The sequence below is a fragment of the Diadema antillarum genome, unplaced genomic scaffold (assembly GCF_040938485.1).
Source record: "Diadema antillarum isolate AM-2024a unplaced genomic scaffold, OU_Dant_1.0 seq00000570_RagTag, whole genome shotgun sequence".
Lineage (NCBI taxonomy): Eukaryota > Metazoa > Echinodermata > Echinoidea > Diadematoida > Diadematidae > Diadema > Diadema antillarum.
The window spans coordinates 219,561-246,843 of record NW_027271508.1 but is presented as its reverse complement, the minus strand read 5'-3'; the positions used below and the strand labels follow the sequence as shown (position 1 = coordinate 246,843).

At 37.8% G+C, this 27,283-nt stretch overlaps 1 protein-coding gene across 1 annotated transcript in view; it reads right to left on the bottom strand.

Annotated features, from left to right (window-relative positions):
• LOC139735354 (nuclear pore complex protein Nup205-like) overlaps positions 1 to 12,785 on the bottom strand; it is a 41,322-nt gene extending 28,537 nt beyond the window's left edge. The window contains exons 1-10 of the mRNA XM_071646100.1: positions 12,758 to 12,785; positions 10,706 to 10,848; positions 9,561 to 9,732; positions 8,595 to 8,902; positions 4,181 to 4,418; positions 3,430 to 3,600; positions 2,170 to 2,282; positions 1,544 to 1,606; positions 792 to 908; positions 31 to 171 (exon numbers count right to left, since the gene is read on the bottom strand). Coding sequence (XP_071502201.1) covers positions 31 to 171; positions 792 to 908; positions 1,544 to 1,606; positions 2,170 to 2,282; positions 3,430 to 3,600; positions 4,181 to 4,418; positions 8,595 to 8,902; positions 9,561 to 9,732; positions 10,706 to 10,848; positions 12,758 to 12,785 — 1,494 coding nt within the window. The remainder of the gene's footprint in view (positions 1 to 30; positions 172 to 791; positions 909 to 1,543; positions 1,607 to 2,169; positions 2,283 to 3,429; positions 3,601 to 4,180; positions 4,419 to 8,594; positions 8,903 to 9,560; positions 9,733 to 10,705; positions 10,849 to 12,757) is intronic.
• Positions 12,786 to 27,283: the final 14,498 nt, after the last annotated feature.

Here is a 27,283-nt window from a genome sequence, read left to right as displayed (position 1 = left end):
ATCAACCCGGCTTTAAGTAGAAATACTCACTTGTCTCTGGGATTGTTTGTGATAATAGACACTCAGATAGGAGGCGCCTCCAATTCCAGGGCTGCCCGTTCTCTCTGGTGGATTCCAGAAGTCTAGAGACAGCTCCAGCTGCAAAGGGTCATTCTCATAGAGCACTCCAAGCTAGACAACACAGAAAAGGACATAATATTAAACATCCACTCGACAGACATTCTACACTACCAAAGAATGAACAAGATATTCATCCAACAGTTATGCTTACACTGTTATACTTCAAAACAGTGATGAAAATAAGTTGGTCTATAGTTTATATCTAGGCTTCGTGACAGAATTGATTCATGAATAAAGAAACATTCCAATTCAAAAGTGTGGCAAAATTGGCTCTGGATGACAACTAAATAACACTTATTGAATTGAGATAATTACAAGACCAATATCTTGCAAGCTTGGAATTTAATACACACTATACATTCTATAAACAATAAAGAAGAGACCAAGTCACCAATAAAGTCAGGTTCAAGTCCTTTGCATTGACACTTGTTAACGGAAAGGGTCTTTATCTCAAATGACCTAACTTTTTTTTTCTTCAAGTTTTTGCTTTGTTACCCTCCTCTTATACCATCAGATGGCAAACACTCTAAATCCGTGGTTCAAATTTCAACCATACAGCGTGTACCTACATCTCATAGCAGATATATCACATGGAGGCAGAGTCATCCATACTAAAGCTTTTTATAATACTGATGGTGGTTATAAAGACAATGGCAACATAATGAAAATACCAGATGCATGAAGTCTTCAAAGTGGCGAGGCAGGTCAGCTGAAACCTCCAGTCCCTCCCTCTCGTAAGACATGATGAGCCTCCCTGCTTCATCACCACGGTTACGGATCTCTTTCACCTGAGCAGAAATTCACAAAAATGAAGAGACTATTCAAAGCGATCAAAGATAGTAAGGCCAAAATTGACCGTCCTGGCTAAAGGGCACAGAATGATACATACCTACTTTTCATGAATTCTACTAAAAAACTACTAAAATTCTACTAAATTTTTCTTAAATTGTACACAGATTTGACTGATATGGAAATTCATAAAATTATCTCACACTGGCAGGACAATTGAAGATACATCTGACATTGGCATGCATTATTATCATTTTATATTTGGCTTTCAGTCACAAATATCAATATTACAATTTTCAAAATCAAAACACAGAATGGAGAGTTATGGGTGCACCAGGTTGGGCAGCCGGGGTCTGGAAAGAGCCAACTAAATGCATTACAAATCAGTAACTGAATTATGTAAGAATCAACTGCCAAGTAATTTTTTCTGCATTTGATGATGAACAAACTGATGCCACATAGAATACTCAAACTTCCAATCATTTACTTCATTCAGCACAACCAATATCCAAGTACTGTTAGTCTTAGTTTATTTCATAAGTCATAAAATAGGGGAAAACTCTTGAACTTAAGCAGGTTAATGATGACTGATAAGAGAAGACATTAGAAAAAAAAAAGTTTTGAATGTTCTTACTTTGAGAGGCATTTGGACGATGAAGTCGGTGAGTAAGCCATGGATCCTCCGTACGTAGAATTCCTGTGAGGAGATTGAGAGAGAAATTGTCCTAGCATTACAATATTAGCATCATTTGGGCATCACATCATATGATCATATGCTGTAGAGTCTTTTTGGTCACAAGTTACATTAAGTGGGAATCACAGTAAGACACCATGATTGACATCCTCTCAAAGGCAATGTGATCACTTTCTCTTATACACGTAGTTTACCAAATCCCCCCCCCCCCAAAAAAAAAAACCTTGCAGCCACCTCGACTGATGTGGAATGTAGATCCATCACTTGAGAAATTCAATGACTCCACCTAAGAGGCAAGTGGATACCACCCTGTAAAGTACTCTCAGTCTAATGTATTTGTAGATGATGTTAAGTGTGACATGTACACAGAATGAAATAGACGGTGTGAGCAAAATAGACGCCCTGACAACCTCACTATGAAAGTTGAAAGAACGGCACTGCAGAGCCTCCGCCAAAATGTCCATACTGTCGTATAGTCAGCCGACAAGGGATAAGGGATTAGAAATAGTTGCATGTTAATGAAGACAAAAACAATCTACAAAAGCCACAATATTTGCAACACTCACATTTTGATGGAAGACCTTGTTTGAGACGACTGATCTGAGGAGGAAGGAGAAGGCGTTGGCCTGCATCGCTCTGTCCACTAAGATCTCATCCTCCTCCACTAGGTCTTGGAATCCTGCCGTAAGAGAAAACACACAACCATGCCAACTTACACAATGCAGACTTAGCGACTACCTGTCTATAGGGGCCACCTGCCATATACGAACACTAAAAAATCCCCCCTCCCCCCAAGAGAAAAGCCACGTTAAAGACCCTATGCATAGCAGCCACCAATTTTGTTTCCTGCGGTAAATTTTAACCTGTATACAGCCGCCATAGGCTGACATGGAGCCTCAGGACAGTCAACAATGCAGCATGTTTTGCTTTGCAGCGGTGTCGGTCATGTATTCAGGAATAGTAATGAACTCATGAAAAGCTTGCTTGCACGCTCATTTGGATTAACATGGAGCTAGTAAAGCTCCATGGAACAATTTGATCAACAATGGCATTGTTCAATGCATGAAACATGAGTATACGTTTATGCATACAAGTGCATTCAAGCACTTGTATACAATGATAATACATGCATGTGTATGCGATACACAGAAATGTGGGAAAACCTGTCTATAGTGGTCACTCGTCTATAACAGCCACTCTTTTCTTCATCTCCCTTGGGTGGCCACTACAGACAGGTTTGACTGTACATCCAAACCTTACTACAAAATAACTGGCCTCCATAATGGCAGATGCCACATATTCCTTTTCTTCCTCATTCAGGGATAATGTGTCTTTTATGTTATCTCACACAAAATCAAATGTGAGCCATTGTGCTAAATTCTGATAAGGAGAAGGGCAAGCTGTTTTACTTTTTTCTCCTATACCACATGAAACTGGACGACTGGAGAGATTGCCCATGCAAGTAGAATACACTCAACTAAGAACACTGAAAAATTAAATGTACATTTATCATGACAGCTACAGTTACATCACATCAAAGAAATGTGAGTTTCTTCATTACCTTGATCAAGTGAGTCAACAAAAAATTTTGTACAATATAAGTTGATACTTGTGCTTTGATGATGGTTAATTTCATCTGTTCTCATGCCCAACAATTTGACATATTTTGAGGGAACAAGGTCTATTTCCCAAACATCAAACAACACTGTGCATTTGTCTCTACAGGGTGTAGGTGTTTTAAGACCCAGATTAGATTACAAGAACAAAGCAAATACATGTAACTTGTACTCTGTCCTACTCTGGTGTAAAATCCAGTATCAGCCTACCTGCCAGTTCTGGTATCTGTGCAGCACTGCGTAGCGTCAGGGCCCAAGCCAGCTGCAAGACTCCCTTGATCCCGCCCACTTTCCACTGATCCTCATCCTGTGAGGTCATGAGTCTGTGGATGTCTGGTAGGTACTGGTTGTCAGTCACAATGGGAAGCTTTCTCTCCAGGACTGAAATATTAATGAATGATTCAGACATGGTAAGCACAAAGACATTCATATGGGTGGTTGTCTAAGCTGTTTATTGGGTTGTTATCTATGAGCGTGTTTCTACTGAGCGATGAAAATTCTAGGTGATGCGAGCCGATGCGAGGTGTTCCCAGTAGAAACACGCTCTATGAATGAAAATTCTGCTTGTAGCTGCAATAATTTCTCCTTGACTTCATTTTATTCCAAACCAATCTCTTCGTGCAAGGGGTGGGCTTGTCATATAATTTAGCTCTATTTCAGCATTTGTATGTGAACTACGTAAGAATTCTGAAAAAAAAAAATAGTTGAAAACTCTTTAGGCATTGAACAGTCAAGGGGTGCAGTTGATTTAATAGATGTGCTTTATTCACTATGAGAGTCTATCTCGTGTTTATGTATGAAATTCAGCCTAGGTCCTTACGCTCAGTACATGCTCCCTGAAGCAGAAAAATTAATGAGAGAGATATATCTTGGGACTAAATACTTGATCATCAGGAAGATACTATGATGTTTTCAAAGTGGGTGTTTTACTAGATTCCTGGTCACAAACTTTCAGGCTCACCGTCCCTGTCCTCTGGCCGCTGCTCGATGTTGCCGATGTCGATGCTGTAGAGGAAGGCCATGAGCAGTGCAATGGAAGCCTCGTCGAGGGTACCTTCAGCCGTTAGCTCAACATGTCCCATAAGGTGTTTCGCGAGGAGGATTGTGTCTCTGCGATTCAGCGGCGTCTGGCAGGCGAGACAGTACAGGCAGTCTGCCAACGACACACGCAGACCCCGAAGAAACTCTTGTATTTGCGACTATCCAGTGTGGGAAGGGGAGAAAAAAACAATTAGATTAAGACTGACAATGGGAAATCTCTGCAAAGCAGAGCAGATAACAAAACAAAAGCAAAAGCAAAATTATTATTTACATTTTGACTATCAAATTACAAGCTATTCAAAGAAAAAATATCTTAGCAAGGCTATCAATTGTCAGATACTTTTTCCAGAAATTGGAGGCCCTTCAGTTCGAGATAAAGTCTCCTTCAAACTCTTTTGTTTTATTTTACTAACAGAGGACAGTGCTCGTTCCTGTTTAGATGTAAAACATAGTTTCCATATGACTGCAGAAACTATTGATTTCTGATCTAAAATGAAGATCTATGAAAAAGAAATGTGTGAAATAACACCATGATAACACAACTTCATTTGGGTAATGACGATAATACGAAATATTACCACAAAAGGTACACCAGTAGTATTGCAATCTCAGAGCATTCCCGATCGTGGTTGCTATGTGATTTTTCAAAATTGATTACAGGGTCAATCCACGTCAAATCAACCAATTTTCAGACAATTTGTAACCCGACCCCCTTCAATTTTCTTTAAACTCGCACCAAATGTGCCCCCAAGTGTCTGACGGAAGATTCTACAATATTTTGCCCCAAGGTCAAACGGTTGCTAAGATACGGCCTCCCATAGCAACCAATGCGTGGCCAAATAACCGAGTTTAAATAAAATTTGCTATTTTTGATTGACTGCTGCAGCCAAGTTAGATGAGATACATTGCTCATTTTCTGTAAACTTGAAGAACATTATGATGCTAACATGCACAATATGTTACGGCACGAATCTGACATTCGGTTATTGTGCAAGAGGTCACCGAAAATGGCGTTAAGCGTCAACGTTAATGTTTTTGGGTGCATGTTTGGAAGCTGATAACTTCAAAATTCAATTAGCTTAGAACCCAATATTATGCATATATAGAGACTCTCACTTGCTCTACACACCTACCAAAATTCGGCCAAAAAGTATGCTCCGTTTTCTTGAAGGGCGCCCTCAAAGTTGGCTTTTTTTCAAAAAGTTGCCAAGTTCAAGGTCACAAATCACCACTCGTCCCATCGAGGAGTGACACCAATTTTTGTGTATTGATAGACAGTTACCTATATTTTCATGGGTTATCAAAAAACTTTTGTAACCGGAATGTTTAACAGCTGTTTTATGCATTTGAAAATGGTCGTAAACACCCAAAAATCGACGTAAATTGACATAATAGGGTTTTAAGCAAATTTCAAATGGTGATAAATCAGAGATGAAGTGCCAAGACACAATGGTATCTTCTGTGATGATGGTCTGTAACTAGTACCAAAAGGACATACATCACAAATTGTTTTGTCTTATTGGCAATGACCTTGAGAATGCAGCTGAAAATCACAAACAACAGTAAATTGCTCAATTTTCCGTGACCATAATGGTGCTAAATTGTGTTTACATCAATTTTTAGTTGTGTGCCATTTCAGTACTCATGGTGACTTTAAGCTGAAAACTGCTAACCATGTTCCATTTCTATTCTATTTCAAGCTACAAATAATATTTGAAGTCATCTCCAGATATTTTGACCTTGACATTGTTCTGAACACAGCTGTAAATTCCATAATATTAGCATTATTCCCAACACATAGTGATTTACAACTTTGTACACCATTTCAAACTTGAATTTCTCTCAGACAGAATGCCTGATCATATTTATATTTACAGTACTGGTAGTCTGTAATGAGAATTTAGAGGATGTAGTATCAACTTATTTGTCTCAAAGACATTGACCTTGAAAATACAGCTTAAAATCATAAAATCAATATTCGTTCAAATTTGCAATACACACTTTAATTAAAAATGGTGTTTACAGCGACTTTGAATTGTGTGTAATTGTTATATATCAATGATGTGTTACAGCCTATAATTGCTAATTATTTTCCCTTTTGTTCCACTTGAGCTGCAAATAATATCAAAAGTCATATGTACATATCATTTGACCTTGACCTTATTTTAGAATAGCCATAATGCCTCAAAATGAGCATATTCACCACACATTGAGCACTACAGCACATTTCAAAATTGATTTTCTCATAGACAGAATGCCTAGTCATGTTGATATTTGCATAAAGGTAGTCTGTAATGGGTACTTTGAGGATTTATGATGCTCAGTGCACACACTTACAGTAGTGTCCAATTTATCCAAGTTGTATGCCTATAGAAAATGGATGCATAATCACCATTAACATTTTAGCCATAAAAATAGAATGACCAAAAGAACAAATTTCAAGACTACTTCCATCCTAATAATGTCATTTACTTCGAATTTCTGGTTCTGAATTTCATACACTAGGCATTCTGTCGATGAGAAAATCAATTTCGAAATAATGTTGTAGAGCAGTATCTTATGGTGTTGTGAATATATTCTTATGCTCAAAGGCATTTATGACAGTTTTTAGAATAATGTCAAGGTCATATGATTTTTGATATTATTTTTGGCTCAAAATGGAACAAAAGGAAGAAATAATTTGCAATTATCAGCTGTAACTCATCATCAATATAAAAATCATACACAATTCAGAGTCACTGTAAACACCAGGCTCTAATAATGTGTATTGCAAAATATTTTGAACGATTATTGATTTTTATGATTTTCAGCTGTATTTTCAAGGTCAATGTCATTTGAGACAAATCAGTTGATACTACATCCTCTAAATGCTCATTACAGACTACCAGTACTGTAAATATAAATATGATCAGGCAGTCTGTCTGAGAGAAATTCAAGTTTGAAATGGTGTGCAAAGTTGTAAATCACTATGTGTTGGGAATAATGCTAATATTAAGGAATTGGCTCTGTGTTTAGAACAATGTCAAGGTCAAAATATCTGGAGATGACTTCAAATATTATTTGTAGCTTGAAATAGAATAGAAATGGAACATGATTAGCAGTTTTCAGCTTAAAGTCACCATGAGTACTGAAATGGCACACAACTAAAAATTGATGTAAACACACTTTAGCACCATTATGGTCACGGAAAATTGAGCAATTTACTGTTTTTTGTGATTTTCAGCTGCATTCTCAAGGTCATTGCCAATAAGACAAAACAATTTGTGATGTATGTCCTTTTGGTACTAGTTACAGACCATCATCACAGAAGATACCATTGTGTCTTGACACTTCATCTCTGATTTATCACCATTTGAAATATGCTGAAAACCCTATATGTCAATTTACGTCGATTTTTGGGTGTTTACGACTATTTTCGAATGCATAAAAAAGCTATTAAACATTCCGGTTACAAAAGTTTTTTGATAACCCATGAAAATATAGGTAACTGTCTATCAATACACAAAAATTGGTGTCACTCCTCGATGGGACGAGTGGTGATTTGTGACCTTGAACTTGGCAACTTTTTGAAAAAAGCCAACTTTGAGGGCGCCCTTCAAGAAAACGGAGCATACTTTTTAGCCGATTTTTGGTAGGTGTGTAGAGCAAGTGAGAGTCTCTATATATGCATAATATTGGGTTCTAAGATAATTGAATTTTGAAGTTATCAGCTTCCAAACATGCACCCAAAAACATTAACGTTGACGCTTAACACCATTTTCGGTGACCTCTTGCGCAATAACCGAATGTCAGATCCGTGCCGTAACATATTGTGCATGTTAGCATCATAAAGTTCTTCAAGTTTACAGAAAATGAGCAATGTATCTTATATAACTTGACTGCAGCAGTCAATCAAAAATAGCAAATTTTATTTAAACTCGGTTGTTTGGCCACGCATTGGATGCTATGGGAGGCATTATCTTAGCAACCGTTTGACCTTGGGGCAAAATATTGTAGAATCTTCCGTCAGACACTTGGGGGCACATTTGGTGCGAGTTTAAAGAAAATTGAAGGGGGTCGGGTTAACACCAATGGTTGATTTGACGTGGATTGACCCTACAATGATTTTCATTATTTCACTATTTTGATGTCAAAATGCTTCAAACTAACTCATCATTCTAGAAAATCGCGTCAGCCAGACAGGCTTTTAGGCAGAGCCTTTCGATATATTGCAAGCAAATTCCAAATGGTGGAAGATGAATCTGTGGCCCATCTGAGACTTATGTTTTAGATACAACAGGATATACTCGCAAAGATATTAGAATGGGTATTGGAATGTGTTACTATGAACTTACATCATGTTTGTGTGTGGAGTCACCTAGGGTCGTCCTCTCTTTGGCCAATTCATTCACCTCCTTGTTAATGTCCACCTCCTTCAGAAAGTCCAGCACCTTCCTAACTAGGCCCTCGGAAATAAGGTCATTGGTAAATGAGGTTGCCAGGGTAACCACTTCTGCTTCCAGGTCAAAGGTCCACGTCCGTCCCTGCCTGGCCTGGATCAGGAGCTGGAGAGCGTTGATCAAGCTGCATCGGCCGTCGTAGTAAAGCACAACAGCCACACGACCACGGGTCAGCCCTGGGAAATGGGGCTGCTGCTGGTCACCTGGTAAAATGGGGAAATTTGGCACAAACATGATTTGGTTTACATTTTGGTGGTCAATTTTTCCATGAAGCATAGCTACAAGGCATCATGAGGTGCTTTACATCTTGATTACAACTGTCTATTTCAACCCTGTGGCTTTGTTGGTACTATCTTGTTTTCTATTCCTGCTAAACATTGCATAGTTTGTGTTGAAAATTTATGATTTAGTTGAAGAACATGTGAAAATGAAATACGGCATCACATTAAGAACATAGCCATTATTTTTACAATGAAAATTATTCTGGCATCATGTCATCACAGTACTATTTTACATTACACACAGTACACTGTACTAAATATCCAACGAGTATTACGATTTTAGTATCTCACAATACACTTAGTGTAAAAACTATTCACACCATTAATCATTAGCTTACAAAGCTAGTAATATATGTTTTTCACGGAAATACACTAATCACATTGGTAAATGAATGAAAAATGGATGTGGCAACACTTTACTCACGAAACATATGAACAATCTGACAGCCGTCTTGTATATTTCTGGCTGGTTTGTGAATTTCTTTCTGTCATATATGCACAAAGGTAGTCTTTGACACGTATGATCAATAAAGGGCCGAAGAAGATCTGAAAACCATGCAGCATAATGTTGATGACTTACCGGCGAGAAGAAGTTCAACTGCAGCATATTCATTCAAGTCAAACAGGTCGCTCACAATGAGAGATTCCTTGATGAGTTGCCTGGGCAGGAGACGACTCGTGGCCTGACCCAATACCACGATGCCCTCCACATCTGCCTTCTTGACCTGTTCTCTGTGCTGGGCATTCTTGGCCTGAAGAGAACAATTGGAACATAAGATCTCACCCATCAAGTTCTGGTGGAAATTCACTGATCACCCCTACAGGTCCTGTTTACCATTGGGAGCAGTGATTTAAAAAAAAATGTTCAAGATATCACATTTGATATAGGTCAGTTGTATCACAAAACATCCTACCATATAAAAATTGTGCAATTAAACCTAAAATATAAGGAGATCAATTCCTATTCTTCTCCATAAACCATATAACTGTAGATGGTTTAGTCAGGAAACATTTTTATTATAACTATTGTTCACATTTTGTATATTTAACAATACATGTATCTATTACATTGATTATACTTATTCAAATTTGTACATTGGTTGTTTTTACCCCTAACTCACATTTAAGAACTACTTTGAAGCACTAATGCTGAGTTTTTATTTCATCTGCAAATGGTAAATTATGCCTTAGTTTAAAGGTTTTACGACTCAGCATAACTTGCATATTTCTGTGATATCAAAGCGACTAACGAAAGACATGATGAGGGAACATCCAAGTTATGCTCGGTCTCGGGGAGGGTGCATTCCAATGTCTTTTGTTAATCATATTAGTACTTTAGCAATGATTGACAGATGAGGTCACAACCAGAATCTTGGTTTGGAAGGTTTGTTTTGTGTGTGTGTTTTTTTTTGTTTTTTTTGGTTGGCGTATTCAAGTAATCTGAAGAAAAATAGAAGAAAAATTATTCAAAAATATATGGATTGTTTGTACATATTTGTGTCACCGCAAAAGTAATGTTGAAGTGAAGGTATCATGAATCAATACAAATCAACATGCATTTGTATGTCATAAAACATTTAAATTGGCACCCCTGAATTTGGCTGTGTATCTCATAACTAAGGAAAGATTAGATGGAACTAGATTAAGTTATAAAATCTGCACAAAAACAAAATGAAATGTTTTGAATATTGCCAATTTGAGGGAGAAATAGAGTCTTGGCCATACCGGATTCTTCAGGAGAGATACAAGATCTGGCTTATGTTTTCGGAGGACAGCCTCAAGCTCCTGGTACGGGTCTGGGCAGCGCTTTGAGACAATCAACGAGATGGTGTGATATAACTCCTTGTATGGTCCCCATAATCTAGAGCCTGCAAAACACAGAGAATCAGTAGTACTCACTAGTAGACATATCATATGTGACCGTGTATCACAAAACCACCAAAAAGTCGAACCCCTTGATTTTATGTGAGGACTCAAAAAGGGTGAAAAGGGTCAACCAAGTCAATCTTAAGTTTTTCATGTTTTCTGTAAGAGCTGTTCTTCTTCTACATTATTCCCAAGTTTGGAATCATAAAATGAAGGGTAAAGTGTGTTTTCAGCAGTTCTTCTACAACCTTTTTTTTTTTTTTTTTTTTTTTTTGGTAGTGTGGTCAGGTACTTCTTAGAGGCCCCTTTTCATTTCTTGAATATCCTTTGCACATTTTGGCACTAATCATGGACAGAATGTGTTAATAGAGCATGCTTAATTTCAGTTTAATCTGACAATCCCTTCATTGTTGTTGCTCCAGTGGTTTACGTCCTGTGTTATGTCCTGTTCATCGCACAGCTCGGATGGCTTAGTAAAGATGAGGCGCTTGAATACACCCTGTACTTCAGAGCCTCTTTTCTCAGTTCACACTTTTCCAGAGTGTGTGCTGTCTTCCCAATATTCAGATAGGTTAGGAGAGTCCATTTGAATTGAGTTTTACACCATTTTAAAGCTTAAGAGTCTGCTCTTAGTCTTACAGAATCTTTCCGTAATCAAAAATCCATGTCTGGTGACTTTTCTTGGTTTTGTGATGCAGGGTCACATATACAATGTATAGATATGGTTTGCTCGATGGGAGCCGCAAGCCGGGAAGGCTGGAGAGCTACATGTATGTAGCACAACATAGACCTGATGCTAAGCCTGCGCCTGCAAGATCTCAACACGAACAGAGCTAGTAATCAATTCAGGTGTACACTTGCATGTCAGCCGCAAATTTGGTGGCAGCGCCCCAGGGTTAGGACAAAGGGGAGCTGTGCACTACAATACTATTAACGTTACAATGCATATATGCTCCATGTTGATGTATCGTACGTGCACAGCTCCCCGGACCCCGCCCCTTGTCCTAACCCCGCAGAACGTGCTGTTGGGGTGCAAGTGGCAGTCAGTCAGTTAGTAACCAGTAACAGCCACATCAACATCATGGAAATTATGTAGGCCCTAGGCTCCTGACATTTATCACATCACCACCATCAATCATTGACATTGTCATATTCATCAAAGTGTTCATAAACCAAAAAAGTCACTGACTCTACATGTATGACCAAGCGTTGTGGGACCGGACAGCGACAGGTTGTGAGACCGGAGGCGTATTGTAAGTGCGTCTGTAATGAAAATGATGCACCCAGGAATTCTCACGCCGTTTTTACAGTGTGTTGTCTAGTATATGAGGAGTCTATATCAAGTCTTTGAGGTAAAGAAGGGTGCATATTCTATGTAAAATAGATTAGTTTTCACGCGCGAACTTAAGAGTAGAGGTTAAGTGTCCGGAAACACAACCCCCCATCATACATGTAACGTTAGTTTTTCTTCCATTCTAGTGGAAAAATCCTAGACAACTTCATCTTCTTAAAATGGTCTCGCACTCTCCACTTCATAAAACATTCTCATCGTTTTTTCTCCTTACATTGTATGCTACAGCGTACAGGTATGAGGTATTATATGAATGGTCAAGACACGGTATATTCCCCTCAACTCAATTAAGACACATGCGTATGGACTGTGTCCACTGGCACTGTGCTGTGGCTACCATCTCTCTAACCGCAGCAGCGACCCCAACACGTCTGGCTACAGCGCCCCGCGCCGGGGTTATCTCTCGTAATACCACATAGGAAATGCACATTCACTTCACCACACTCGATCATCAGCATTTGAATCAAAAGCTATTGTAAGTGTTATTCCCTCTCAAACATTGTAATTTCCGACTCATCATGCTCCACAAAACGACACCATATCAATTACTCACTGCTCACCTAAATTAACCGCCATGTGTTCCGCCATTTTCCTTTGACTTCCCACGACTGACATCGCATAGCGCCAGCTATTGGTTAGACAAAAAACAACATTAGGTAAGGAATACCCCCATTGTCACTGGCGTCTACTCGGATACAGTGCATGTGATTACCATAAAATTTTCCAACGTATTTTATACGTTCATCCTATCTGCATGAGACGTTTCAATTTAACTTCACGGAGGAAAACGACTATTTCAATTGTTTAGTAGACAAGTCTTTCAATGTTCCAATTGATGTGATCAAAGAAAAAGTTGTATTTTCTATTTATGAAATGCAAGGATTTTAAAGAGATGTTATCAAAAACCCAAGAGTATATAATACTGTTATTACAATACTCTATAGGTCAAAAACACATCTCAAAGTAAAAAGCGCTAACTAGAGAATTTATTTTGTTAGAGCTAAATAGGAACCACTGATTTACTATCTTGAGTATAAAACTATGAATATCCGTATGCGGTTACTAAAGGGTCCTATAACTGTGCTGGAAAAAAAAAGAGGTGTTGTGCGAAAAAGAGAACTTGTCCTCGAAGGGGAGGTGGGTACAGACTTTTATACCTCCTCCCCGGCCCCTCTCATCCTGTCATATGATTTTGTACGACAAAATGATAATAGCTCAAAATAAATTAATCAATTGTCCCGTTCAGACGAACTTTGGCAAACATGTCTAAATAAACGATTAAAGCCTCGATTCCTTTATTTTACAAGTTTATTAATTTGAATGCAGTTTTCTTGGTATACCTGTTGAATATCATTTTCAAAATCTGCAGGAGCAGGGCCCTATTTCATAAAAAGTTGATATGATAGCAACTCTTACTGGAATGGCAATTGTCATAGTAATGACAAGAATCCAGCTTCCTGATTGGCTGTTGCCATTGGAAGTTGCCATTCCAGCAAGAGTTGCCATCCTAACTTCTTTTATGAAATGGGGCCCAGGTCTTACTGAAGGCACAAAATATTTTACAATATTTGATATTAGTTACACGTAGGATGGGGGGGGGGGGGGGCTGTTAGAAAGGTGGGGGAAGGAAACAGCCGAAAACGGGTATCTTTTTATATATTGACAAATTGAACTAACGAGCAACTAAACAACAACAACAACAACGAATCAAACAAAATCAAGAGATGACATTAAAGTAACAAAGAATATGCATGTATTTTATCAATGTTCCTTGGGGGCAGTATGTGTGGGCTCACGCAATGCCCATGCCTACATAAAATAGCAAAAACAATTATGTCTTTACTATTTTTTAATGTATGCCCTGACCCACACGTTGTCACCATCTCTCTATCATTCCCCACTGTGTTACATGTATACTTACATGTATAGCATTACAACATATCCTTTTGTAATGTTCACTCTATTATTTTTGTTTTATGTTTGTAATGTTTATCATAATATGCATTTTCTTTATCTGGTCAAATAAATGAATAAGCAGATAAATAGATAAATAAGTAAATAATAACAATAATAATAATAATAATAATAATAATAATAATAATAATAATAATAATAATATATTAATAAATAAATAATAATAATGATAAAAGTAGTAACAATAACTTCAAGAATAAGGTCGAAGAAATGCATCGATGATACACACACGTCTAGTCATATGATAAAGGGTCTACAGCCAATGTGCAAACAGCAAGCAAACGTATTATAAACCAAACTCTGTAATAACGACGGAAACTTTGTCGACTCTTCCATAATAATTTTTGACTGATGAGAGGATACTTCATAATTCAATTTACGACTAATGACAAGGGAAAGAAGTCTAGCGACATAAATCATCAAAGGTCTTTCTTTTTTAAGAAAGGTTCTAAATATCAATCAACTTATTTCAAGCAATAGAGAATGAAAATACGTAATGAAATTATTTTCAGCGTCATACGGTTCCCAAAGGACAGCACTTGTCCACACGATTAAATCTTACCCTCCATTTATTGCATCCATACCAAGTCGTGCGAGTCAATACTCAGAACAAACGACAAACATTACAGGATAGTAATCTGTATACAATTAATTTATGATTATCATATACAGTCTTAACTTTCGTTAACACAGAATCATTGAAATCATAATTACGAACCGGGCCAATAAAACTAGCGCTTCACAGATTCTGCAAGCTTGAAAAAAAAAAAAACACAACCTATTATTTGGTACAGTTGCGTTTCTCCTATACCATTTTATTGCCTACATTTAAGACTCAACATGTTTGTATCCCGACACTGTCATCTCATGACTGTGTCGAATTAGTTCTAGCACCAACAAGTTTTCGACAGTTTTATATCATTTCATTTCATTTTTTTTCTTATATCAATTTGGTGATCATAAGAGGGAGTTATAATTACCCTGAAAAGAAGGTAATTTTCTTTTCTTTTAGGAGAAGAAAACGATAAATCAGAGTAAACGTCTGAGGAATGGCAGACGGTTCCGAACAAGAACAAGAACAACAACAACAGATAATGATTATGTAAAGATTGAATGATAGTGAGTCATCTACATACTGTCGTTTAGGATCCGGACCTGGGAGGCATTTATCGCTCTGTATCCACGTAACCAAGACTGCGCTTGCATTCTTGCATTTTGTTTTTGTTTTGTTTTTTATCATCATTCTCTTCAAGTCACTGTGAATGTGAATATAGTTATGACTAGAAAGTCTTACAACAATATATGTACATCATTGAATTTCTTTCTGTAATCACACTCTACTATATATAGTATTCTATTTATTTTCATACCCAAGACTAAGCTGAAGAATTTCCCTTTAAGTTTCAGTGTAGAGTTGTATAATAAGTCTTCGTCCGTGTATATCCGATGGCTAATGACTATTATCAACCACTTCCAATCTTTGCGATTTATCTGTCTATCTACCTTAAAAAAAGATGGAACAAAACTGGAGAGATTTCCGCATAATAGTCTAGAAATCGCAAAAGAATGAGTAAGAGTGGTCGTGCGTGGGTATATCCTGACGTTTAATTACAGGTCACCAGAGACTTTGAGGTAGGTTTGAGTCTGAGGTAGGTTGGTAATATTTCTCATACCTCTTTAAGGAGTTGCTTAATTTGCGTCGCCAAGGTGATAGCCCCGGTCGCATCCTTTGAATGGAAATGCGTCAATCCGCCATGTGATATGGTATCTTCCGGAGAGAAGATGGCAAGGGCTTGGCAGAAAGAGAAAGAGAGGGAGAGATGGGGGGGGGGGGAAGAAAAGTAGTGTTCAACTAGTTATAGTGCTTACAACAAGAAAAGGGGAGAAAAGGAAAATACTTACATGTAAATGGCGTTATCAGCTCCACAAAAAAACCATCTCGTTATCAACACGAGTATGTTTTCTTGCATATTTTCTTGTTAGCTTCACAAGCATTGACAAGGCGAGTAATAACTTCACAAAGAAAACATCAGCAGAATACCTTCTGTCTGGGGTTTTTTTTCTATCATAATGTTGCCTACAACGCATGTAGATTGTTGTGGGATCGTGACTACTGCAAGTTGCCCTCTTGATTGGCGATTTATCCTAAACATGTGAAGTGCATGCTCTTACATTTCTCATTATTTTCTTATAGTTTTTATCAATTTTATACCAATAAACAGTGTACTGCTCTATCTTCATGTTTGATTTACTTGTGTAAAATCCATTTTCGTGGGTTGCATACCTGCATGTGTGTAATTATGCATGAGTAAAAAGGATGCTCAACATTCATTAAAAACGTTTTGTGAAGCTTTATGATAAACATTTCTCTTTTGAAACAGGGTTTTTACTTTTTTTTCTCCCGAATTATTAATTAATTTTTCATATCCACGATCAAACAATTCTATCGCTCTGCTACTTTGTTCGAAGTTTATACGTTGGTTATCCTGTGCGTTGCATTTCCATGTGAATGGATAGCAAATCATACCTCGGAGTAACATATTAGTGTTGTTGGTGGTAGTGTTGGCCTCCATCGCTTGAATCTAACACCTTGTACAAAGATCAAAACAACCTAAATAAAAAAGAGATACCACCTGATGATAATAATGAACATTAATACAAGATTTGAATTCAAAGACTTAAATCTTCCTAAAGTTCTTGATTTTGCTCATAATACTATCTGTTCTCCAATGTACGCGCAGGGAATTTGTCACAAAGGGCACATATCTCGTCGCTTTCGTGTATGTTGGGCGTATATACATGAGAAAAGAAGGTCATAAATTTCCCTTCACTAAAGATATATAGAATCTCAAGCAGGGCGGATGTCTCCCTCTAAAATTGGGGGAGTGACTGTGATGATGGTACGATTTAAGGTACATCTGTCAGCATGCATTACGCGTATGATAAAATCGGGTCAAGACAGGGGCATCGCTGGATTTCAAACGTCACGCCAACCAGGTTCGCTTTCAGAGCACACTATTTCAGCCCTTTATCCCGCGTGCTGTATCTCTTCTGGGGTGTATACCCCACTGATTTGAGATCAGTGGTATACCCCTGTTTTAGGTTTAGCCCCCTCTGCGAACGCTGTATCATCATCATCTAGCCATCAAAGGGTCTAAAAATACCAAATGCGCAATCCCTTGAAATAACCAATAATGTACAGTAAAATTTTGAAGAGCCATTGTATGACACGCTTGCTCCATTTATGATTTACTTACTGTCTTGCAGGCAGGATACATCCCGTTGAAAGGAAGATGAGTAATTCAAAGTGGATACATAAATTTCTTGCAGTAACTGCCATACAGAAAACATGACAATCGTAATTCGCGGCGATCGAAGCTCATGGAGGCGGTATAACATACGAACATACTATGAACATACATGATTTTCATGAACATACGAACATAATTAAGGACGAAATACGAACGCAAGTCAGACTATGAATCGATGAAGGAAGTTTTTATGAAGTGTGCATCATCATAATTTTAATGTGGGCTAAGTGAATATTACCAGAGATTTAGATATCTATAAATGATTAATGGTTTATTCCCCGCTGTAAAAAAGCTACGCACTTAAAGGCCCTATTTCATTAGTCTTTGTTTTCATCTGTACAGTATAGCTATAAAAATGATCATTGTATGATGTAATTATTTTTATCATTTTATTTTCCTAATGATTTCATTTACTCAGTACATTGTTTTTTTTTTTTTAACAGTCCCCGGACTGTAGCATCATTATAATGTATACCGTGCACAATAATAAAGGAATTAACAAAAAGTGTGGTACGTTCAACAACTCGTTAACGAACTGCAAACAAGTGGTCAGCTCTACAGAATTCGTTTTACGTCGGATTCGTCTAACTTTTATTAAAGTTATACATCTAATCGCACTCTTGCACGGAATATTATGATTTATGTTTATCTGTTCTTCCTCAAATCATCATTCCCTTGGAATCTCCCTCTTTCCACCTTATTCTTTCAATCTTTCTTCCTTCTTTCTCCGTTATTTCCCACAAAACACACACACAAAACAGAGACATTTAATGGCACATGCACACAGCTTTGCACATTACACGAAGCGACGGTTTCGACAGGAAAAGGAGATAAACGAATAATTATCCAGCCCTGCCTCGGCTTGCAAAGACTTAAACGGTGGATTACACCGACTCCCGGAGTTATGTAGCAGTTGCGAAGCCCGTGTAGAGGAAATGATAGCTGAGTGAGAGGAAGGCTATTTGGGCAGATAGTAGAAACACCTCATTCCTCGGGCTCGAACCACTCATATCTGTGCATAGTGAATCTCTGTTGGTGGTATATGTCCGTGCTCACAATACAGCATGAGGCCCAATTACAAGTAGCAGGTGCCGCGATGGATGTGGTTGGTGCCTGTCATTAAACGCCAAGCAGCATGGACTCTATGCCTTATCGTGGACACGTGATTCGGAAGTATAAGAAGATAATGTCACCGATTGCAACGAAACTGTCGAGACACTTTTCGTGTCACGCACATCAAACATAAAATGACATTTTTAGAGATAAGTCGTGGACGGTTCATGTCATTGAAGAAATTTCCTGTTCTTATATATGTAACTTTATTTCTCATTTGATTATATAAGATTTTGTCCTGGAATGTCACGTATGTGCACGGATATATGAAATTAAAAGTTCCATACCGTTCAGATACTCGTCTCTCTCTTTATGAAATGCAGAATGCAAAATCTATTGCAGCAATCCAAAGGCAAGGATATGCAGTACACAAGTTGTGTCATGACTTACACCCTTGCATCTATTTTGCAGCACACTAATAGTACAAATCCGCGAGTAATTTTGGACATGATAGTGCAGGTGATTAGCAGGTGACAAGTTATCCAAATGTTAAATAAAAGAAGGATATTATTCAGAGGGGTGAAGGTTCAGGTGTGAGTTTCTTCAGTTTGTCTCCCTCTACAAATTAAATTGGTTAAGATCGCAACTGCTGATCTGTAAATTAACTTTTCTCCCCAATATGATTATCCAAATGTGTTGCTATAAATCTATACATATTATGATTATGATTATGATTATTATTATGATGATGATGATGATTATTATTATTATTATCATCATCATCATTATTATTGCCATCATTTACTTTAGCTAGACTTTTGAGCATAAACGCTCATCCAACTTATTATAGAAATGCCGAAGTCATCTGTTGATTTTCAATCTTAATAATACATGATACCTTTTACCAAGGAAGGGCAGGCATATTCAATACACACATTGACTTTTCTCCCCAATATGATTTTTTTTTCTTGTTTGCTGCAATTTCACTGCGAGTACAGTATTCAAGGGGTGTTCTGTGATTAACTCTGATAACGTTATGAAGGTTTCATCTATAAATGATGTCACCAGATTTCATCATGCTATCATTTGTTTCAGTGGAAATGAGACAAACAAATCAGGCATAAATGACAATTTGGAATGTATCAATAAATGTACGAAACTGCAGTCCCTTATATCAAGGATGGAGTTACCTTTATTTTTTAAGCACAATTCACAAATCAAAGGTAATCATTCTACACAGGACGATTAAGAAGACTTGCACGTATCTCCGCTTACGATGGACACGGACGTTTCAAATCATTATTATACATTATTTTGTTTGTGATCTGATTACAAAACACAGTGTTGGAATTCCAGGGACTTATTGTAACATGAACTAAGCATCAAAAAAGTATTTTTTTTTTTTTGGTGAGGATTTTGCAACATGAAAGCATCAAAACGACACAAAACACACACACACACACAACACACACACACACACACACACACACACACACACACACACACACACACACACACACACACACACACACACAATTGCGTACAGCGAGACGGGAACGCTGACAAAAAAACTTTTCCAGTCAATTCAAAAATAGTTACACGGCCGTCCATATTATTCCATAATTGGTTACTAAAGATCTGATGTCGGGGAGGGGGGGGGGGGGAGGTAAAACTGGAAGTTAGGTCACTACTTTGCCCATCAGAGGATGTTTGTGATAGAAGGCGGGCTTTGTAGTCACCTTCCACTGATTGCCACGCCTCCCCCTGAACCAAAAGGAGGAGCATTTAAATCATCTCCCGTATATGGTACAATTATGGAAGCAATATAAAACAAAACAAGACTAACAAAAAACACACACTGCATGCTTTACGTCTGTTCAGTTGAGTGGTACTGTGAGCTTGTGCATGTGTGTGGGAAGGGTGTTTTTTTTTTTGTTTTTTTTTGCGTGCTGCATTTCTTGTTCATTGAAGGGGCAGAAGATATCGCGTGTTTTCTTGCGTGCTTCAGCATCCCACTTGTCTATACTTAGAAGGTAATCACTTGCGGATCGCCACAAAGGGTCGTATTTAAACCTCATAATATCTAAAGAAGGGCCATATACAGGTACACAGCAGGATCCGTCCATGCGCTCTACGGTTTTCCTTTTCCCGTGTTCCTGAGACGCCACTTCATTTATTCTCATTTTTTTCTATCCAGTCATCTTACGCTATACATCGCGCCTTGCTCTGCGGTTTGTCTAAAAATAGCTACAAAATCAAACATTCTCTTGCTTTGAACATGAGTTTAAAGAGGTTAACGTTGATAACTCGCAATTTCTCTATGAACGAGGAATTATATCTCGACACCTGCCAATAAACACTTACTAACAAAATACATAACATACACACGAATGCACACATGTGCACACACACACACACACACACACACACACACACACACACACACACTCATCTTTTTAAACATTTTAAAGAAAGCTCATCATCAGACAGAGCAAAAGAAAACCTTCCCATATAGATGGCTCATTTGGTAAATGACAAAAAATATTCTTGACGTTATATTAAAACAGAGCCCATATTTTCTTATCAATTTCTTTTTTAATGCAGGTTCTAATCGGAAATATCTCAAATTGACAAAGATTGAGTTAACTCGTTTTTGATCAAGCTCATAAGCATATATCTCGATATATATATATATATATATATATATATATATATATATATAATTATATATATATATATATATATATACATATATATAATTATATATGTATAATCATATATATATATAGCATATTTATATACATATACAACCATGGAACATTTAAATATCTCTCTTTTAAAGGTAACGTAGATGATAAGGAATAATCCTCTTGGCTTTGGATTTGTCAATGTTCATATATTTACAAACTTTAAATATATTTACAAAATTTACAAAGAAGGCCGAGGAGAAGTGCACGTAATCGACGCCTCGTGCACAAAACCTGAGCCGGAATCAGCAGAATCGGGGCCTCTCGATATCCTGACTGCACTGCTTGATACAGCATTGCGAGCCCACGTTTATAAAGGAACATGACTCTTTTCACAACCACTCCAGCCAAGCAATCAAGGGTGGAAACTTTATAGTCAACGACAGGAACAGCAAATGAACGAACAAAATCACAACACTTGCAACATTTACATAACTTTCAAACTTGAACGACTCTCATTATTTTGTTTAAAAAATCGATTTATGCGATCACGGAGTGTCAGTGCTACCATGGAGCTACAAACGAGTGAGGTATATGTGTGTGTGTGTATGAATGTATATCTGTGTATAATTTCTGGGACTCCTATGTCAGCATTTTCAACTGCTATCAGATAAGCAAACAAAGAAACGAACAAAGAAAAAAGATATGCAAACAAACAAACAATCAAGTAAGCAAGCAGTCAAACAAAGAATCCTTACGATGTCATTCAAAGATCATTCAATTTGTAAGGACATGGTCTTAATAATGTCTACTTATTATCGGCGCCCTCGCTCGTGTTTGAAAGTTTAGAGGCACTGTCGCAATTTCGCATGTACGCCCTCTACGGGCAAAGATTATTTGCGGGTGGGAATAAGGTGAAGTGCAGAAAAATATATATTTTAATCCCTTTTGTCCACGTCTGACTTTAATACCGTACCCTCTATAGGGTTTCTAGAGCTAGCAAGACTCAACCCTGATCTGAGGTTAGTGTTTAAATGCATGTCATGGCTAGCAGCTGTGATAAGATCTAGAATTCTTGATACAAACAAACCAACTGCATGGAATAAGGCAAAGGAGGACGCCGAAGACCTGGGAAAGATGAGTCAGGAGTAACAATGTATACCACAGCAAAGCACCGCGATGACAAAGCGTGCGGTTCCTAGACTCTCAAAAACAATTATGATCAACGTGATAGTTTCACTGACTAGTATGTAATTATGATTAAGATTTGGTTCACGTACCAGCGTCCATAAGATCAGTTACAGGTGCAGCCTTATCCTTCTAAGATTGTGTAAGATAGCTAAGATATCTTGTGTAAGATAAATGCTAAAATGGCACTGTAAAGTCCTAACTTCACTTTAACATTATTATGCTCTGCCCTTCCTGACAAACATTGTTCGTTTTATTTCCAAAGTCTAAATAATGTCTCATATAAGCTCAATTCTTTTAGAGTTGTGTACTCTTAGCGCGCTGTCGATTTTATGGCTTCTATAATAGGTTTTAACGAGTTTCGGGGGAAAATCGAGAGGAAACAAAGCAGAAACGGGAGAAGAAGGAGATTCAAAGTAGAAGGAGAAGGAGAGAGAAAAGGCTTCAATAATGGCAATGTGGAAGACAACAAGGACGGAGAAAGAATCTCATAACGGAGTGAGACACACCTTGTTTTATTTTTTCCTAAGCCTAAAATCATTCTTAGAGCTGTTTAATTTAGGTTGCCAAGGTTTCATCTCGATGATGTCTGCGTCCTCACTGCAAGGGTGCTCCGTGTTAGCTGGGTTGAAACCCTGGATGGGGCCAACGCCGCTCAAAATGATGTTAAGACAATGACGAATCACTTTCACTGACGCGCGACTTACCCCTCACTGACGTCTCTGTCAACCACTGACGTCACTCGCCCAAATTAAGAACCTCCCATTGTTTTTCGAAATGCCTGTCATCGTATGGTCGCATGTAGCCTGATACACCAAATGTCGCGGGAAAACAACTCTCAGATGGACTTCCACAAAATTCAATGTTTGTTGCAAATCACTCCTTCTTCAAATAGATCAATTTCATTTCTAAAAGATAAGATTCTTTAACCTTCATCACAAGCCTTACTTATCCGTGCGTCAGAACATTTTCAGGACTATAAAAGCACACTAATAATACTTATAATGGCACGTTTCGTGTATGGTTTCCATGATGCCATGTTGTAAATATATCCAGTAAATCAATAACAACTAACATGACGTCAGTGATGCAAACTTGTCCACGAATCATATCGGGAACAAAATTAAGAAAATTTCACAAGACGGCAGCCATATGATATAGAGAGTTCACAGGCATGACGGGATGCCCTTTCCTTGATGACTTTGTTTCAATTTCAGTTTCGTGATTGATGATTTTATCATTGGTACTTGTGTCAGAATGCAATTTCAATCCACTGTCAATTTCATTCCATTCTCATGCCACTACACTGTGACTAAAAACATTCAACAATCTGTTTGTTGAAAAAAAAATGATATGCCTGTTTGTTCATTATGTTTGCCTGAACCAATTTGTCATTTTCTAGTGTTGTCTGGAAACATGTTATAAGTTTCTTTTTTTTTCTTTCTTCATTTCATATATCTAGAAAGAATATGATAGACCTATCTCTCCAACCGGTCAAGGAGTTCTATTGAAGACGGCAGAAAGCTCGTCATAGATTCTGACTCAGGCCCGGTGTCCCAACGCCGCAGCTCCGGCGAGAAGAGACGTGCGAGGATGCAGAATCATTAAGCTGCAGTAATCTCTCCTGAAGTTTGCAACCATTGCGTGGTATTACGAAGGAGGAATCGTAGACTTCAACATATCTACACCTCCAAGTGCTGTTGAATGAATCGAGTCAAAAAAAGATAATGATCACGAACTGAGTCCTATGAACGAAAGAAAACGGTGTCTCTGCCTTGCAAGAAAGTAATCTTAATAATCCTGCTCAGCAATACTTCAGTCCAAGAATGTGACATGCTTGGAATAGTGTAGGTGCCAAGAGATCCCATCAAACCGACAGTTTGTCCAATTTCTGTCAAAATTTCCACTACCATATCATAACAACACATGAGCTATAGGGGTACTTTACACTGTATTTATATAATGTTCTATATCTTAACTTTGCACTGAAGTCAGCCCATTATCCTCTTGACCCCTCCCGCCTTCTGCTTTCCGTTCAGGCTGAGCCCAGGACAGCTCCGTGACTCACTGCATGTCTACCCCAAGCTACATGTTAACCCGGATGCGGTTAATCTCATGGGTGCAGGGCCGTGCCAAACCAGAAACAGACCTTGAAAATAGCATACGTATAGCAATGCTATTATTTCTACCCCTCGACTAACCTCAAGATCATTTCTGTAATAAAGTCAATGTTGATTCACCATGCGATATACTTTCTAGGTTTTTTTTTTTTTTCAACAAGTATTGGAAAAGTGCAAATTCATACACTTGCCGTGGCCTCCTAGCGTAGGCGAGTCAGCCAAATTTTGCTTTCCTCGTGTAATTATAGCTAGTGGAGAGCTCAGAATAGAAGTGATTTCGCAAGTTTTCTAAATCTTTTTCTCATCTCATGGAAACCAGCCAGCAGACAGGCTCAGCTAGCGTCTACTTATATTTCCAACTGAAAAAACCCCGAAACATCATTTTGTTTGCACAGCCGGGTACGTTCATGCCTTAAAGAGATGGTACAGTTTTGGTTGAGATGGGGGATTTAGATTTTAACTTTTTATGAGATTAGAAACCACTCATGAAATATGAAGGAGCATACAATTCTAAGAGGAATCCAAAGTTTAACTTTCATGAAAATTAGTTCTGAAATTGGTGAGACATTCCAAAAGCAACGTAAAACAAAGTTATCCTATACGGTGGGTCCCAACTTTTATTACGATTTCGTAGTTTTTGGATATCTCAGCCAATTCAAAATCTATTTTCATCAAATAAGCTTTTAAACTCCTCTTTGAACTGTATAATCTTTGATATATTATAAGGGGTTTCACATCATCTCAGAGGAATTCAAAGTTCATTTGATGAAAATGGGTTTTGAAATGCCTTAGATATTAAAAAACAAAGCAGTCCTAATAAAAAGTGGGACCCACCTTTTATTATGAACACTTTGTTTTACTTTGTTTTTGCATATATCAGCAATTTCAAAACAAATTTTCTTCAAATCAATTTTGTATTCCTCTTAGAATTATTATGTTCTTTCATATTTCATAAGCTGTTTCTAATCATCCCGCAAAACGTTGAAATCTGAATCCCCTATCTCAACCAAAACTATACAAACAATTCAAAGTAACCATCCACTACACACATTCAGGCTGACGGTAAAGATAAAAGTAATATCAAGCAAAATAGAGTGTAGAAGTTCTCTTTAAAAAAAAAGACTGATGACATAAAAAAGTTACTGAATCCTAAAGGGCATATCAATGGTCACATTATTCCACGAAATAGTGATATATGTTACGATTTCAGCTGATTTGATGACGTCATGGCCATGGCCCAGCTCTTTTAACATTCCTGCTCTAGAAAAAAAAATGTGATGATGATGATGATGAAAATGAAAATGATGATGGCTCCTTTTTATAGTATCGGCCTTTGAAGGGCTCTCATGGCGCTTCAACTGTTCAGTAACTATATCTATAATGATTTTGGGATATTTAATTTCCATTATCCCGAGGCAAGGGTTGTGTATCATTAGTGAGAAGACGTAGCTGGGAAGGGGTGTATGGTCTGAAGGTCTGCTTAATCTCGAGTTGATTGTTACAACTACCAAATAGGTGACCGATGTTTTCCATGCATGTAATAGACACAATCAAACTATACAAATCAAATTCCTCTGTTCCAGATTCCCGGGTGTTTTTTTTTTTCAACCATCCACGGAGTTTATTCACTCAGGCAAACCGATTTTTAAGCGCTTTTAAATCACTCCCTGCCTGTATAATATTGTACACAAGTTGTTGTGATCGTTAACCCTGTTCCAGATTCCGTCTCCTTATGGTTATGCATAACCTCTATTATAGTCAATTTACGCACTTAACACCCAGAGCTGACTATTCTCATCAGTTTCCGATAATTTGTGTAATCACCATGAGCATTCATGTTCTCTTCAGTCAAACAAACTGTTGGATATCTCAGGTGCTCCTGCCTACTTTTAGTCCACCAAATTCTTTAGAATTGGCAATTTGATCCTTTAAATGATTTCAAATTACTCTTTGTCTGCTTGATAGTGTACAGTCTTCTGTGGTCGTGAACCCTGCTCCATCAGATTCCTTCTCCTCTGAGTCATGCATAATCTATCATAGTTTATTACGTTCTTAGCACCACAGCTGATTATTCTTGTTACACATCAGTTGTTGATTATGTGTTATCACTATGCGCACTCATGTTTTCTACAGTCTGACAAACTATTGAATACCTTAAGTGCTTTACCCTACTTTTAGCCTTCTCGATCACGCCTGTGTTTTGTTTGTTTGGCTTTTGTCCGGTCACCTATTGATTTATTCTAGTGAGCCCACGTTGAAAGACATCAGTGACTTGAAGTTGGTTCACTCAGTCACCGACCCCTGTAATGCTTATAAATCTTTCCATATGTGTTCCTTGTATATTGATTATGCATAATGGGAGTCCCTGCAACCCGATTGGCTAAAACATCGCACCACTCACAGCTTTCCATATGCGTTTAGTGGTTATTTTTACACTGCCTTGGTTTGTGATACTGTTCATGTTAGTGATCTGGTTTATTATAGGAACTCCATGGGCCCCCGCAATGTCATATTTAAATGCATCTAATTTATATGGACAAATGCCCTTGTTTGATAAGCGTCAAACAGGTTGTATTTTTTCTATCCTGTTATTATTTTCAGCATAGTGATTCTTTTTTCTCTTTTATCCATCCACTACATCACAACTGGACCTTTTCGAGCGCTCACAGCGCACCAGCTTTACATTGCGGGAGCCAGTCAAAAACTATTAGCCTGTCATTCCTAATGTCCGCTCGGATTTCTGTGTTGTATAT